The 16,543-nt window shown below is 42.8% G+C and overlaps 2 protein-coding genes across 2 annotated transcripts in view; both read left to right on the top strand.

Moving 5' to 3' along the window:
* The window catches only part of LOC308308439 (stonustoxin subunit beta-like), a gene marked incomplete at both ends in the record, with an annotated part of 15,350 nt that extends 13,766 nt beyond the window's left edge, over positions 1-1,584 (top strand). The window contains one exon of the mRNA XM_080753855.1: positions 1,526-1,584. Within this exon, the coding sequence (XP_080609981.1) occupies positions 1,526-1,584 (59 nt within the window). The remainder of the gene's footprint in view (positions 1-1,525) is intronic.
* The window catches only part of LOC308308753 (NACHT, LRR and PYD domains-containing protein 3-like), a gene marked incomplete at its 3' end in the record, with an annotated part of 216,176 nt that overhangs the window by 127,490 nt on the left and 72,143 nt on the right, over positions 1-16,543 (top strand). The window lies entirely within an intron of this gene.

Genomic DNA, 16,543 nt, shown 5'->3' with positions numbered 1-16,543 from the left:
CCAAAGTTACATTAAAGGCTGATAGAATTGTGTTAATTAAAAAAAAAATAATAATGCAATTTTTCGAAGTGAGGGTTATTTTGTGCACACACGCACGCACGCACGCACGCACGCACGCACGCACGCACACACACACACACACACACACACACACACACACACACACACACACACACACACACACACACACACACACACACACAGTAATCATTGCTATAGTGTTTGTTCAGTAACAGTGTTAAATAGCTCTATATTGTGATAGTAATCATTCATATAGTGTTTCTCAAAGGGGGGTACATTCACCCCTAGGGGTGCTTGGAGGTACTACAGGGGGTATGTGAAAGAAAGTGGGAAATGGAGGAAAAAAGTAAGAAATACAGTTGTATTATATTATGAAACATTAAGATACTTTGTGTGAACCTGATGGTGTGTAAAGTTTTAAACCAAATGAAATCAAAAGCTTGACTACCACAACTGTTACAGAGTAGCTAGAAAGTAGCCTATAAGTATTTGCATTTATTTGCATAAATATTGTAATAATTTTAGGGTACTTGGATTCAGAAAGCACAGAAAGGGGGTACAGAAGTCAAAAAGGTTTGAGATGCAGTGATAAAGACCAAACACTCTATAGCAGTGGTTTGAGATGCAGTGATAAAGACCAAACACTCTATAGCAGTGGTTTGAGATGCAGTGATAAAGACCAAACACTCTATAGCAGTGGTTTGAGATGCAGTGATAAAGACCAAACACTCTATAGCAGTGGTTTGAGATGCAGTGATAAAGACCAAACACTCCATAGCAGTGGTTTTCAACCATTTTCATACCAAGGTCCATTATTTATTGGGCATTTGAGCCATGGACCACCATTTGATGACATTTAGCTTCTCACACCCAAAACATTGTGTAGACCTCTTGTATATTAAGTAATGCAGATGTTTAACAATAATTTAACTCTTGAGGGCATAAAATGAAACCAATTTGGATCCTTAAGGGTCCATTTGGTTTCACTTTACCCTTAAGGGTCCATTTGGTTTCATTTTACCCTTAAGGGTCCATTTGGTTTCATTTTACCCTTAAGTGTCCATTTGGTTTCATGTTACATTCTCAGGAGGTAAATACCTATAAGCGTCCATTTGGTTTCATTTTACACTCGAGAGTTAAAGATCCATAAGGGTCCATTTGGTTTCATTTTACACTCGAGAGTTAAAGATCTATAAGGATCCATTTGGTTTCATTTTACACTCTCAAGGAAGGAAAGGGTTGATAAAGGAATTCTTATGTTGGGCGATTTATACAAAGCACTGCAGATTCTCTTAAATCGTTTAATGATCTGGTTATAGAATGTGTCCTTCCCAGTAGAGGTCTGCGCGGGACTGATTTTTTGATCCCGCTCCCGCCCGCTCCTGCATCATTTCTGACCACTCCCGCCCGCCACCGCAATGATTTTATTTTTGACCGCCCGCAGACAATTCCTCTCCGCCGCTCCCACCCGCGACAAACAAATTATGTGAATTTTGACCCGCAGACTCCCGCGGCGCACAGTACCGCAGCACGTCCAACAAGAAGCCCAAGAAGGCACATTGAAATGAGATCCAAAAACATTACCAAACAAAAAAGTGTGCCGCGTGCGCCATGCGAGGAGCATATTTGTGACGGACTGACGGTGGGTGAGAACAAATGAGAGAAAGAGAGAGAGAGGGAGAGGGCGAGCGATGGAGCCACGGCACGGAGTGAGAGAGTGAGAGGCGAGAGAGAGAGAGAACTTGGCGGAGAGAAAGAGAGACTCCAGTCCACTGTATCAATGTGGGTGCGTTGTCCTCACTCAGCAGGGGGAATTGCGTTCTCTATTCACATCTTGACTTGCTAAAGAAGGCACGTTGATGTTTGTATCTTATCCAAAACCAACAGGACTAGTGTACGTGCGCGAGAGAGGAGCATTTGTGAGGTTGTTAACAGAAGTGTTTATATTGCGATGGGACATAGGCGATGGGACTATATTATAATAAATAGTTGTTATTTAGGCTAAATAGTGAGTGACAATGCCGCCGCAAATATCTGCCCACCGGTTAGCCGTTAACAGACAAGAGAGGGAGGGAGGGGGGGGGAGTTAGAGCGAGAGAGAGAAAGTCCAGTGCTGTAGGTGCATGCATGCGTTCTCCTCAGGCGCTCAGCAGGGGAAATTACATTCTCTACATATTCACATCTTGCTAAAGTATAGATAAAAGCTTATTGCGGGAGAGTGCGGGATTTTGCGGCGCCCGCCGAGTTTATTTTGCCCGCATGTCCCCGCCCGCAGGGATTAAACTATATGGTGACGGGTCCTGCAGGTCCCGCGGGAGCGCGCTCCCGATGCAGGGCTCTACTTCCCAGGTCTACATTCTGATGGCAATATCTGAAACTGAGACACTGTTACCATGTGGAGTATTTGGTTCAGCCAGAACTCTGCCTCAACATTCTGACTTGTTGGATGGCACCACCATGGTGTTTGGTACAAGGCACAAGGCCTCATTTAACCATTCTAACAACTTTGGAAGTGGAGGAGTGGGATGAAATCTGCAAAAAATCAACAAAAATGTCTAAAGATATCAAAATCAGGTTGATTCAATTTAAAATTATCAACCGCTTATATTCCTCACGGTTGTACAGACTTGGTCTTAAGATTAAGGACCCATCATCGGTGGGCACCCTGGTTCACGCTCAGTGGGACATCACTGTGATGTCAGGGGAACCAAATCCCTTTTATGCCCATATATGGAGATCCCTGTGATGCCAGGGGAACCAAATCTCTTTTATGCCCATATATGGAGATATGGAGATCCATGTGATGCCAGGGGAACCAAATCCCTTTTGTGCCCAGATATGGAGATCCCTGATGTCATCAATTTTAAGCCCATATATGTGAATATCTGGGTACCAGGGGTCTCCATATACAGTATGGGTAACTGGTCCGATATACATCACTGGCCAGATGGCCAAGACATGGTGCGACCTCGCCATTTAGCCATTTTTCGCCCTTAGGCGTCTTACTGGTAGAGATTATAACCAGTCATTTAAACCAGTTTAAATATATTTAAAGTGGCAGCAGGCCTACAACCATAAAATGCACCTGCAAAAAATGATTACAGTTTCCAACTGTTGACTGAATTTTCTTCCCTGCCTTAAAATGACTCGATTTAATTGTGGGAGGGTTAAAGAAAGTTATATTTTAAACTTTAAAATATCTATAAAATGTAAAGATCACATCCACCACTTTTTCACATCAACATTGGCAACACCTGTCCTGAAGTGAGTGAAAATGACCACTAGGGGGCAGCAAAACCCCAGTTAGAGAGGTACAAATAGAACCAAATGGACCCCTAGGTCTGTAACTCTGAGAGGGTACAAATGGAACCAAATGGCCCCAACAGTCCATTTGTACACTTTAAGAGTTACACAACAGACAAATAAAATCAATAATAAATAAATACAGTCATTCATAAAATGTTCTGTTTGTTTGAATAGTTTTGACATGATCAAAGGGGATGATGTGCAAAAATAATAAATAAAGGGTTGCCTAACAACCAACTAGCCAATCAGGGTGTGACCAAACCGTCCCTCCGGGCAATGGGATACCTCAGTCTACACAGAGCATGTGGAGCTACTAGACTACAGTCATTTATAAATCAGTGGGAATGTGTGTGAATCTACAGATCTAAGTTGTGGAGTCCACTAATGATGCAGTGTGCGGACACACCTTGAAACAGGTACGTTTCACACATGTTTCATTCATTACAATACCAACTGTTTGTTATTGTCAACAACACACATGTTTCATTCACCAAAATGTACCAATGACCTTGTATGCACAACAATAAGGACAACATAGACCCAACACAATAATAGCAACAGTTTGAAAGGACAACACTCAGAGTCTTTGTTTCAACAAAAAAACAGCTTTCTCAGGGTTTATTAAACAAAAATAGTTCAGTTCAGTTTGTTTTCACGCAGCTCAGTTTGTTTCACTCCGAACCCAAAATAATGAATTCCCAAAGAACCAACAAAGAAAATAAAGGAATGGGACGCTCAACCAAACTCCCCCCCACGCAGCTGTTTGCGCTCCTTTAGCTCACGCGTCCTCTTCAAAAGACTGTCGCTCACTGCAGTGTTAAACCGTACAGTACCTCGGTGCCGTGGCAAAGTTTATGGCGAATCCACCTGGGTTAATGGCCGGGTCCTGTATTCACCGTCTTCCCCCGACGTCCTCGTACTGCGGGTAGCCTCCGGTCCAAACGATCCTGTTGAGGTCGCTCCGCTAAACACCTCGCCGACGCGGACTTTTACTCGCGGTCAAACTAAGGCACGGATGCTATTATTATCTCCCCGTGTTGAGGAAGGATCGACATGTAGGCTGTATAACAGACGGACACCGCCGCTTCTGTCGTTTGCGAGACACAGAGCACCAGAGCGGTGAGCAGGCTCGGTGTGGGAGGAATTTTCAGCCCTGGGATTTGCATCAGACCGGCCCTATGCGAGCGCGCGTAGCGCGCGAGCAAAAAAAATTTGAGCATTATTTATTAATTAATTGTCAAAATTGAGCATTATTTATTAATTAATTGTCAATTTTTCACTTGAGCACCCCCTCCTCAAAATGAACGGTTCCAACGCCACACTAAAAACGGACCCCAAAAGACTGTGAAAATTGATGACTCATCACTAAACCATCATTTTGAGTGGCCATTTCTTGCCCAATGAATGTTTTTCGTGCAAAACAAATGCTTGCAATGGATTCCGAATAATTAAAAACCCCTAGTTTGATCCCTCACATCCCACTTAAAGCAGATTTTTTTGGGAGTCATTTTTTCCTTTATATTATAGTGTATAGTAAGTGAAGGTAGGTAGGTCGTTTTCAAAACTTTGCCCTGATGGGATTCCTTGGGACTTTTTTTCTCTCACTAAGGATATAATGAGGATACAGAATCAGTTGAGTTTGCTACTATTGCAATTTGTTTTAGGTTTAGCCTAATTTTGGCCTAAAATTACTGGACTATAAGCATTATGTTTTGGATTGAACTATTTGAACATAATGCATAGGCTATCCACAAATGTAGGGCCAACTTGCACAAATACTGTACATTAATTACTGTAGGCTACCCACATTACCATTTGCGCATTGGCGTGACATGTTAACCCTTAAGTGCTGTTCGGGTCATTTTGACCCGTTTTACATTTTCATTTGGAAAAAAAAGGTAGAAGTTAAAAATGTTTCCACCTGAAACTCACTGGCCTTAAAGATTCTTCTGAGATGAACATGTAAAAAAAATATTTTTGCACTACACCCATGCTACACCCCCCTCATATTTTTTGAACCTTAAGTGCTGTTCGGGTCATTTTGACCCGGAAGCACAGAAATACACAGTATTATGCCAAAACACAGACACACAGTCACCCCCACTTCTAACACCCCCCTTCCGAAGCCCCATTCCGAACCCTCCCCCCCTTCCTATAAGCATGAGCAATATTGCCCAGTATTAAATGAAGTCGTTTTTTTTACATGGATTTCAGCTAAATCAGTAAAAACGCCTAGCTCTTTCAGTGTTTAATGTGATATAGCAAAGCAGAAATGCAAACATTTACCAAATATATCATATGAATTGTTTGGTATTGAGTCAAAGTCAATGTATCATGATGATTTGTTAAGTTAAAATTTATATTAGTGTTGTTTTTTTTAAACCAAATATCCACCGGGTCAAAATGACCCGAACAGAACGAAGGTGTAGTGAATCTGAACAGAACTTAAGGGTTAAGGTAATAAATTAGGATACTCACAAGTTATATTGTGGATACAATACAAGCAGTGGATGCTGTCCCAGCGTCTGGTTTAATAAGACAGGACAGCCTTTTGGGGAAGTTGACATAATTGCTCCTCAGATATATTCCATTCAAGGTAACGTTTTAACGTGTCCAGCTGTCCACATGACATGTTTCATCTGACTGGATGCTGTGATAACTTGTGTTGTGGGTTCTTCAATAAGACACGTTGTTGAAAGAGTAGACGTTCTTTATGGTAGGAAATAATATAAGCACTTTACAGGAGAGGCAACAACAATAGCAACAGCAGTGTGTTCACTCGCGGGCTTTCTGACTAGACTGGTTGTGCAACACTGACGCATGCTCTGTTGGCTGGGCAGGCATTACTAGTCAAACGATGTACTGTATGTGCTGATCAGAACACAGACATTAGCAATCAAGCAGGCAAATATGATTTGCTGCTCATATCATTACATCTCCTTTTCTTTAAATAAAAGTTTTACTTTTATCAAATTAAATGAATTATTGCACTCTGCATTTGAACAGTAGCATTCACACATCAAAATCTGTGTTACTTTCAATGAACTTAAAGTACAGTATTTTTCTTTTCTTTTTCACAGAAAATACCAACTATGAACTTCAGATAAACTTCAAAAATACTTTGAATAAACATTACTCTTTTCAATAGCAATAATAAACATTTACAAGAGGATTCAGTTTTCACAATTCACATTCTTTTTTTTCTTTTTTTTTTTTTTACTCTGCAAAAAGAATAAGCAATTAAATGGTATTAATCAGTCTCTGTGGAGGTTTTACATTCCTTGAGGACTTTCTGACTGATTGACCTTGATCCTGAGCTGTTGTTTCAGTGGATGGATTCTCAGCAGGATGCTGAGGTTGTTCAACAGTCTCTGTTCCTTGAGCTGCTGTCGCTGGTCCTTTGAGAAGATCTCTGCGGTTTCTGCGCAGTACAGCGCCCTCCTCTGTTTGAATGGTGTATGATCTTGGTTCAACCTGGCTCAGAACAGTTCCTTTCTGTAGTGTTGTAGTACTCGAGTCAATGACTCGTCTCGAGTCAGGACTCGAGTCCAAATTTTCACTGACTCGGTCTCGTCTCGGTCTCGCCCTTAATTTGACTTGGACTCGTCTCGGTCTCGGTCTAATTTGACTTGGACTCGCCCCCCACCGAGTCCACTCGAGTCGAGTCACAACAATGCAATGGAATAAATGTTATATCCATATATGAGCGCAGTCACGTTAACATTAAGAGAGCTGCCTTGTTAAGTAACGGAGCATTCTGACGCGCATCTGATAGGCACACAGTAGTAGCACACAGGCACACACATGTAGAGCCCCCCGCTCAGCACAGCAGCAAGCAACTAATCTTCCCAGAAGTTATTTTTTTCGCCAAACAGACAACAGCACAACAGTCCACTTTCCTCTTACCTGCAGGATATCCTTGTGTCCCCAAATAAATAAGTCCTTGTTGTAGTAAAAACAGCTTCCAAACACAAGCCTTTGTGATTATGTGTAGTTTAATCCACCCGCAACGCTGGATTAAGAATTTTCTTTTTGTATTTCCAGGTGTAGTCTATTACTCGTTATGCAAGCCTCGTCGAAAAGTTTTAAAGTGCACTGATCAACAGAGAGATGTGTATCATTTTAAGTCCCTGTAGAGAGGTTAAAACGAATCAAGCAGTGACATGGGGTATTGTTTTGCCTTGTATATACTTGAAAGGCATCAGACTAATGACATAGGGTAGCCTACATTTCTTACCTTAAACAATGAAATGCAGACAGGCACGTACTGCTATGTGTTTGAATGGGAAAACCTTATTTATTTATTTTAGCTTTTAGTCAAAATAAAATATTAAGATAAGATTTTGTTTGAAAAACGTTTTGCTATAATCATGCATGCTCTATTTCAATGTAACTATAACAGCAATGTTTAAAAATGTTATAGATTACAGTAGTAGACCTATAATTATTTTTTAAATAATATTACTTTTGTTATCACTTGGCCTTTTGGTGCATGGGCATCAATATTATATCCATATCATGATATATTAGACTGGATAGGCCTAATTATCGTCTGTGATTTGGGATATTGTACTACAGTATATGCCAAGTCTTATTTGTACAGTTAAGTTCTTGTTCTCTGCCTGGGGGAAAATGTAATTGTAGCAATGTAGCAACTCAAATGTCTAGTTCTTAGACAGAAAATTGGTATGGGAAAAAACTACCTCTCCATAAAACTCACTCAAACCTAAACCACAGCATTGACAGCAACCAAAGGTAATTTGGGGACACCTATTGATTTAATTTGAAGACAAGCCATTAATTTGAAAGGTATTGGTCGTAAACACCAGACAGGTGAATGCACATGAACGGGGGGGTTCTTGCATTGCCTGTGTGTGTGTGTGTGTGTGTGTGTGTGTGTGTGTGTGTGTGTGTGTGTGTGTGTCCGAAAAAAATGAAAACATAAAAATAAAACAAGAAACAAACTAAAAAATATTGTTTTCTGCAGACTACCTATCAAAAAAAAAAGAAAAAAAAAACTGGACTCGGCTCGGTCTCGCCTCCCATTGGTCTCGGACTTGACTCGGACTCGCCTCCCATTGGTCTCGGACTCGACTCGGACTCGACCCCCTCCCAGGGGCTCTTGACTCGGACTCGACTCGGACTCGAACCCCATAAGACTTGGACTTGACTTGGACTCGCTTTAGGTGGACTCGACTACAACACTACCTTTCTGTGACCATGTGTTTGTTCTGTCTTTGAACCTTACTTGGTCACCAGTGCGTAGTTCAGGTAGGTTTCGTGTTCCTCTGTCAAAGTAGAACTTTTGCTTTTCTTTCTGTTGTTCCTTGATCCTCCTCACGTTGTCCCCTTCTTTTGTCTTGAGCAGGTTTTCCGGGATGGGTAAGTTCGATCTCAGCAGGCGTCCCATGAGGAGCTGGGCCGGAGACATACCACACTCGAGCGGCGTTGTGCGGTATACCAGCAGACTCTGGTAGAAGTCAGCTCCACTGTCTGCTGCCTTGTACATCAGTTTTTTCACTGTCTTGACAGAGTTTTCCACTAAGCCGTTGGACTGTGGAAAGTGTGGGCTTGAGGTTGTGTGTTTAAAGTCCCAGTCTTTGTCAAAGGTTCTGAATTTGTCATTTGCAAACTGTGGACCATTGTCCGAAAAAACCTCGCTAGCCACGCCGTGCCTAGAGAATATGGCTTTCATGCATGTTATCACTGCTTCTGCGGTGGTGGTGTTCAGTCTACAGACCTCTGGATACAGGGAGTAGTAGTCTGTAACAACAAGATAATCTTTACCTTGACATGCAAACAGGTCAGCACCCACCTTCTGGTATGGTCTGGCTGGTGCTTGGTGTGGGTGTAGTGGTTCTGCAGGTTGACTTGTTTGATATTTGAGGCATGTTGTGCATTTTGACACTTCATTTGTGACATCTTGATTTATTCTAGGCCAGAACATCACTTCTCGTGCTCTTTTCCTGCACTTTTCGATTCCCAGATGTCCTTCATGAATCCTTTTGAGCATCTCCCTTCTCAGGGTCTTTGGAATCACAATTTTACTGCCTTTATAAATGATGTCATCAACCTCAGATAGCTCCGCCCTGTAGTTCCAATACTCTGCTACTCCTGGTGAGCAGTTCTGTTTCACATTGGGCCATCCATCTCTGATGATTTGTCTCAATTCTTTCAGTGTCTCATCCTTGTGAGTCTCAGTCCGTATGAGCTCCATTTTTGCATCTGCTACTGGCAGTGCACTTGTGATCATGTGTACGTAGGTACTCACATCTTCGTCCAGTTTAGTGTTGGCACGCTCCTTTGGGTCAACAGCTCTGGATAGAGTGTCAGCTGTAAACATCAGCTTACCGGGGGTGTATGAAACATTCAGTGAGTAGCGTTGCAGCCTGATCATCATTCGTTGTATGCGGAGTGGACAGTCATTTAGTGTCTTTTGGAACAATGCAATGAGGGGCTTGTGATCAGTCTCCACACTGATTTCTTGTCCTGACACAAACTGATGAAATCTCTCACAGGCATATGTGATGCTGAGCAGCTCTTTTTCAATCTGTGCATATCGCGTTTCCGGATCTGTCATCGAACGTGATGCATATGCAACAGGTTGCCAGTCTTCATGCTTTTGAAGTAGTACTGCACCGAGTCCACTCTGTGATGCATCAGATGATATCTTGATCGGTTTCTCTGGGTCATAGAACCTCAGGACCGGTTCCTCTGTGAGCAGCTTCTTTAGTTCAGTCCATGACGTTTCATGCTCATGATTCCACTGCCATTCAATGTTCTTTTCAGTTAGTTGTCTCAGTGGGGCCATTTTCTCAGACAGGTTGGGTATGAATTTTCCCATGAATGTAATCATCCCATTAAATCTTTGCACATCTTTTTTGCATTGTGGCCTTGGCATGTTTTCGATAGCAGACACCTTTCGTGGGTCTGGTCTGATACCTTCACTGCTCAGGATGTCTCCCACAAATGTCAATTCTGTCACACCCAGCTGACATTTCTCCTTGTTCAGCTTAAGGTTTGCTTTCCTTGTTGCTTCTAGCACAGCTTTCAGTCTTTCATCATGCTCAGCTCTGGTGGTACCCCATATGATGATGTCATCCATTGAGGTATCAACTCCTGGCACATGCTCGTAGATCATGTTGATTGTTTTGTGATACACTTCAGGCGCTGAAGCAATGCCAAATGGTAGTCTTAGAAATCTGTATCTGCCAAATGGGCTGTTGAACGTGCACAGTTTTGAACTTGGCTCGTCGAGCTTCATCTGCCAAAATCCTGAAGACGCATCTAGCTTGCTAAAATATTTTGCATTTGCAAACTGTGCCATAATGTCTTCACGAGTAGGAAGCTTGAAGTGTTCTCTCTTAATTGCTCTGTTTAGATCTCTGGGATCCAGGCAAATTCTGAGTTTTCCATTCTTTTTGTCCACTACAACGAGGGAACTCACCCACTCAGTCGGCTCATCTATCCTCTGAACCACATGCAGGCTCTCCATCTTGTCCAGTTCAGCTTTCAGTTGCTTTTGCAGGGCAAATGGGACTTTTCTGCATGGATGTATGACTGGTGGCACGCTTGTGTCAACTCTGATGGTGTGTTCTCCTGGCAGGCAGCCTAGACCCTGAAACAGGTCTTTGTACTCCTCCATGAGTTCATCATATATAGTCTCTTGGTTGTCTTTATTGCAATTACTGCACTTCTTCCCATATGCAGGACACTGCTTAGGAGGATGTTGTGTACCACATCTAGTACAACATTTCTGATTGGACATTTTATTTTTGTACTGTTGTCCTGCCCCTTTCTTCCCATCTGGGGTTTTATTTTTGTGAAATCTGTGTGCATCCTTTTTAACTGCATCCACATTGCAGCTAGTGTCGCTTAACAGCTCTTTAGCCTGTGATTTCACAGTCTCTGCAGCTCTACACAGTGCTAAGGCTTTCTGCAGGTCCAGATCTGGCTCTCTGAGCAGCCTCTCTCTCAGACCATTATCTGTGATGCCACACACAATCCTGTCCTTTATCAGTGATTCTGTCAATGTACCAAATTCACATGTCTTGCCTCTGTTTCTCAGCTCATTTACATACTGATCAATGTTTTCTCCAGTCTTCTGCACACATGTGAAGAATCTGTGCCTTTCAAATGTCACATTTCGTTTTGGAATGCAATAAGCCTCAAACTGTTCCATTATTTTAGGAAGCTTCATTTTATCTGCATCTTCAGCAAAGTTGAAGTTATTGTACACTTCTAGTGCTTCATCTCCCACGACATGCAAAAATACAGATGCTTGCATTTTAGCACTTTTTCCATCACCTCCAATTGCAGATAAATACAGTTCAAAACGCTGTTTGAATCTCTTCCAGTTTTCAGCCACGTTACCTGTTAGCTGGAGTGCTGCTGGTGGACGTAAAGCTTCCATTCTTGCTTTGTTTACAGTTCAAAAGGTCAGACTATGATGTCGTCTTTTTCACCCGGCTTATTGCGCAATTTTACATTCCTGGAATTCCTTCTTCTCCGTGGATTGTAACGATCCAGTTCTTTTTAACGTCCTCTTCTCTTCCAAGCCAGTTCTGACACCATGTGATAACTTGTGTTGTGGGTTCTTCAATAAGACACGTTGTTGAAAGAGTAGACGTTCTTTATGGTAGGAAATAATATAAGCACTTTACAGGAGAGGCAACAACAATAGCAACAGCAGTGTGTTCACTCGCGGGCTTTCTGACTAGACTGGTTGTGCAACACTGACGCATGCTCTGTTGGCTGGGCAGGCATTACTAGTCAAACGATGTACTGTATGTGCTGATCAGAACACAGACATTAGCAATCAAGCAGGCAAATATGATTTGCTGCTCATATCATTACAGATGCGACCATAGGATGCGACAGACCAGTGTTGCGTCCATGTTTGTTGTTGCCATCTTAAAATGAGCGTGCATTCTTGTTAATTAGTGGTTGAACAACTTGCCAACTTTACTCACAAATGCTCTCTCGTTTGAAAGGCTCTGTGATGTATTCTAACTAATAACAACTTGTTTTGATAGTCCATCCAACAACTAAACCGCGCGCCTAGCTCGTATTACAAAGTGAAGCCAATCGGTGTGCAGCGTCACAGCTGAGCTCACAGGCACAGCGTGATAGAGGGGGCCCATTGAGGGGGGCTTCCGATAGAGTGTCATTCACATATGAGCGTCATTTATTTGGACTGAGATTTACTGGCAGTCGGAGTCCCCCCTGGCAACAGGACATAGGCAGAACTAGCACGTTACAGAAAGGGGGCCCCAATGGGGGTTTCTGATGGACGACGATCATTCGCATTGACGGCCGAGGCCCGTTTCAATTGAAACACTGCAGTGACCTGCAGCGGCCCGCTCGCCGGACTCCCCCTAGCGGCCCAGCGGGGAAATCCCCGGTTTCCCAGACGCTCACGCCGACGGTGGCGGTGAGTGATTTCCTCATTTCAATCTGACGCGAGGCGATTGGCTGACGGGAGAATTGCTTTGCGTTAGGGGCGGACCGTCACAATATGATGCTGCATTCATGTTCTGGAGAGTTTGGAAAGGCAATTCTCTTGAAAGGTGTAGCATGGAAAACTGCATTCATGGTCTGGAGAGGGCACTTTTTACAGAAGGATAAAGGGGCAGGGGCTCATGCCCCCTTGGATGTCTGTGTGTGCACATGCCAGAGTCTGTGTTTATTATATAGATGCCAGACGCCAGCTCACCGGTCAGTCTGTGTTGGTTGTTGACCAAACCTGCTACTGATGGCTTCTGTCTGTTTCTGTCTGTCTCGCTCCCAGTGATTTAAAGCAGTGGTCCTCAACCTTTTCAGGCTGCGACCCCCAAAATAATCATATTTGAACTGGGGGCCCCCACCCCACCCTGACGAGCACTAAGAGTTGAGGCATTACAGCACGGTTCTATTGTGAAAATAGACAATCTACCTGCTCACAGCACTTTGTGTTGCGAGGTGTAACATACGAACAAACAGATGGAGACTGATCCGTATTCCATAGTCCCCCCTCCACTCTTGCAGTGGGAGACAAAAAGTCATTCCTCCAATATGTTGGTGAAGCAATCAACTACATTCTGCATTCAACTAGAAAACCATAGAGTACATACAGTATTTAACGGAGGACACCTTTTCCATATGTGAGGTTCATACTGCAGCAACCAGTTTGGATCAGTGCTCAGATTGTAACAGTTTCAGGTGAACCAGTCCCATGGAGGGTGGAATGTAGGTCACGTAGCAGTTGTTTATAAAGTGGTGTTGCCTCAGGCCTTCTCCAGGAGAGCATGGAGGATTAAGGTGAATAATGTAAGTTTAGCTCTTCATAGTTGCTGCTGTACATACAGTATATCACATGGCCTGTGTCACGAAATCTGCCTACAGTTTACAGTTTAGGCATTTAGCAGACACTTTTAATCCAAAGCGACTTACAATAAGCAGGTAATACTCATCACTATAATAAGCAAGATAATACCTCAGTACAGTAGACCACACACCTAATCAGTAAAACACTTCTAGAACCTTAAAAAATGCTGTCTAGCTTCATGTGTGGTCATTGAGTGTTACAGTAGTGCTATGGGTTTAGGTGGAGTCTGAAGAGGTGAGTCTTCAGAGGTGAGCTAGGGAGTGAGTCTGTAGTTCTAAGTGCGACAGGGAGTTTATTCCACAGTTTGGGGGCCAGTGGAATAAATGGTGCATCATTCTAGTGTTGATTTTGACAGCAAAATTTGATTTGGTTTTAGTCATAGTCTTTGGAATAATCTAGTTTTGGTTGACTAAATCTAAGTTGATTTAGTGGACAAAAATGTATTTTGGCGGTGACTTATTGGCGTTGTAATGCCTGATTTGACACTTAAAAAACACATAAAATGACTTGTCTTTTAGTTCTACTGGGTCTCTTCTCCACTAGTCCCGCCCTAACATTTTCTAGTTTTTATTTGTTGACAAAATTGCTAATTATATTTAGTCATCATGGCTTTTTATTTAGTTTTTATTCTGTTTTCGTCAGTGGAAAAAAGGTGGTCGACAAACATTTTCCGTCAGTTTTAGAAGAAGAAATCAACACTGCATCGTTCCTAGAATCCATACTGTGGCTGTTGTCATCTCTTTATTCTTTCCTCTCATACTTACTATATCTCTCTGTATCTCTCCCTCTCTCTCTCTGTCTCACGCACACACAACCACTCCAATAAAACTGCCCAGAACCGGCAGGGGAGTGGGCTTGGTTCTTTCTTAAGCTAACTGAGAGGGGTTGAGTTCTATACAGTTAAGATCTTTATGGCCTTAAGGTACAGTGTCTCGTGTCTGTGCTTGTATTGGCCTGTAAGCATCGCGCACTCAGCAAGTTCTTTACCTTCGCATACGTGTTATTCTGTGTCTGAGAGCTTTGTGTCTAAGTGTCCAGTTTCTTCCGAGGCCGGGTTTGTAAGATGAACCTGTGGGTTAAATTAGCGCGCTTGTTTTGCACGTGTTTTACACCGTGTAAGCGCTGTGAACACCACCTCTCCAGGCAGGGAAGCAGAAGTTCAAATTTCTAAAAGGGCCTTGTGGTGAAAATATTGAAAATAGTAGACCTCCAAGCTCACAACGCGCCGTGTCTGCGACGCGTTGTGAGCTTGGAGGTCAGCTATTTTCGGTGCTTGATACCACACTGAACTAAGCATAATCAAGTCGATACTGGAGATGTGGCGTAACGGCATGGGTTTCTACACAGAGAGGGCAATTCTTTCAACATAAGACACTGCATTCAAGTTCAGGAGAGTTTGGACAAGGCATTTCTCTTGAATGCTGCCTTCAGGTATGGCTAGGGTTGCCAACTCCCAGAGTTTCAAATACGGGACACTTTATAAGGAAACATGCGCCGCCAAAGGCGGCGCCGAAAAATCGCATATTTTCGTTTATAAAGTTGGCTAAAACGGGCATTTTCCTATATTAAATCATATTTTTCCTTTCACAATATTAATTCGGGTGTCTTTGGGCCGAAAAATCGCATATTTTCGGTTATAAAGTTGGCTAAAACGGGCATTTTCCTATATTAAATCATATGTTTCCTTTCACAATATTAATTCGGGTGTCTCTCAATTTTCCAAAACATATCGCCTAGGTCTACCTGGTCCTTATGTGCCCACTCTCTGGTACCCAACACTAGTTTAATCATATTGGCATACAGCAATAACCATTAGGTTTTAAAAACAAAATCAACGCATGCTTATGTTATTTCACATACCAGCCTGTCTGGGGTCGCTTTAGTTGGCAGACAAGATTACTGTAGTGCTCCCAGGAATACCAATATCCATGGCTTATTTTCTGTTGCTTGCCTGCTTTTTCACCTTTTTGTTTAGCCTATCACCTATCATGGATTCATGTCTAATATGTTTGTACACAATCTTCTGTCACACGTTTTTTTAAGACATTAAACAATGTTCTGAGCCGAGCACTGTCGTATGGTCGCTCGCACGCACTCGTTTCGTCTCTCGCAGGCAACTTGTGGAGTGAACCTACAGCCCATGCTTGGGAAGGGAGTGTGTAGGGGGCGGAGACTGTGTCTTAGCAACACTCAGAGCCGTATGTTAATAAGCCAATCAGCTGCTTACAAACAGCGCAGCGCCTCTCACAGCAATGGGATGCAGCACTTATCGTCTCAGAGGAGAGCAGAGTGGAAGTGGAAGCTCTCTGACAGGCAGAATCGCTGTCATTTCTCAATTAAATCATCCCGTCATTCATATTTATCCCCCAACCTTAAAATACGGGACAAAGAGCGTCCCGTTTCAGTTCACTACGGGACACGTCTTTTAGTTTCCAAAAAAGGGACGATCCCGTATTTTACGGGACGGTTGGTAACCCTAGGTATGGCATGGAAAGAGAGCATTTGCATTTCTTTCACCATAGTAAAAACTGCATTCATGGTCTGGAAAGGGCAGTTTTTACAGACGTGTGAAAGGGCATTGGCTCAAGCCCCCTTTGATGTCTATGTGTGCACGTGCCTGACTGGTGCTGCATTCTCTCCGTAACCTCTCTGTCCTCTCTGCATTGTCCACTGGACTGTCCATTGTGTCAAATAAAGCAGAGTTAATCTTTAAGAAAATGATTCAGACGTACCATTTTACTTGGCTTTTATTACAGTCTCTTCTCTCGTGACCTTGTGATGGAACAGTCTCTCATAAAGGAAAAGGAAAACACTATATAATAACTTAATTACAGAACCGTAGAAATTCCT

The sequence above is a fragment of the Nannobrachium achirus genome (assembly GCF_963921795.1).
Source record: "Nannobrachium achirus genome assembly, chromosome: 23".
Lineage (NCBI taxonomy): Eukaryota > Metazoa > Chordata > Actinopteri > Myctophiformes > Myctophidae > Nannobrachium > Nannobrachium achirus.
Note: the sequence above shows the minus strand (reverse complement) of the source record. Positions and strands in the feature narration are given on the sequence as shown.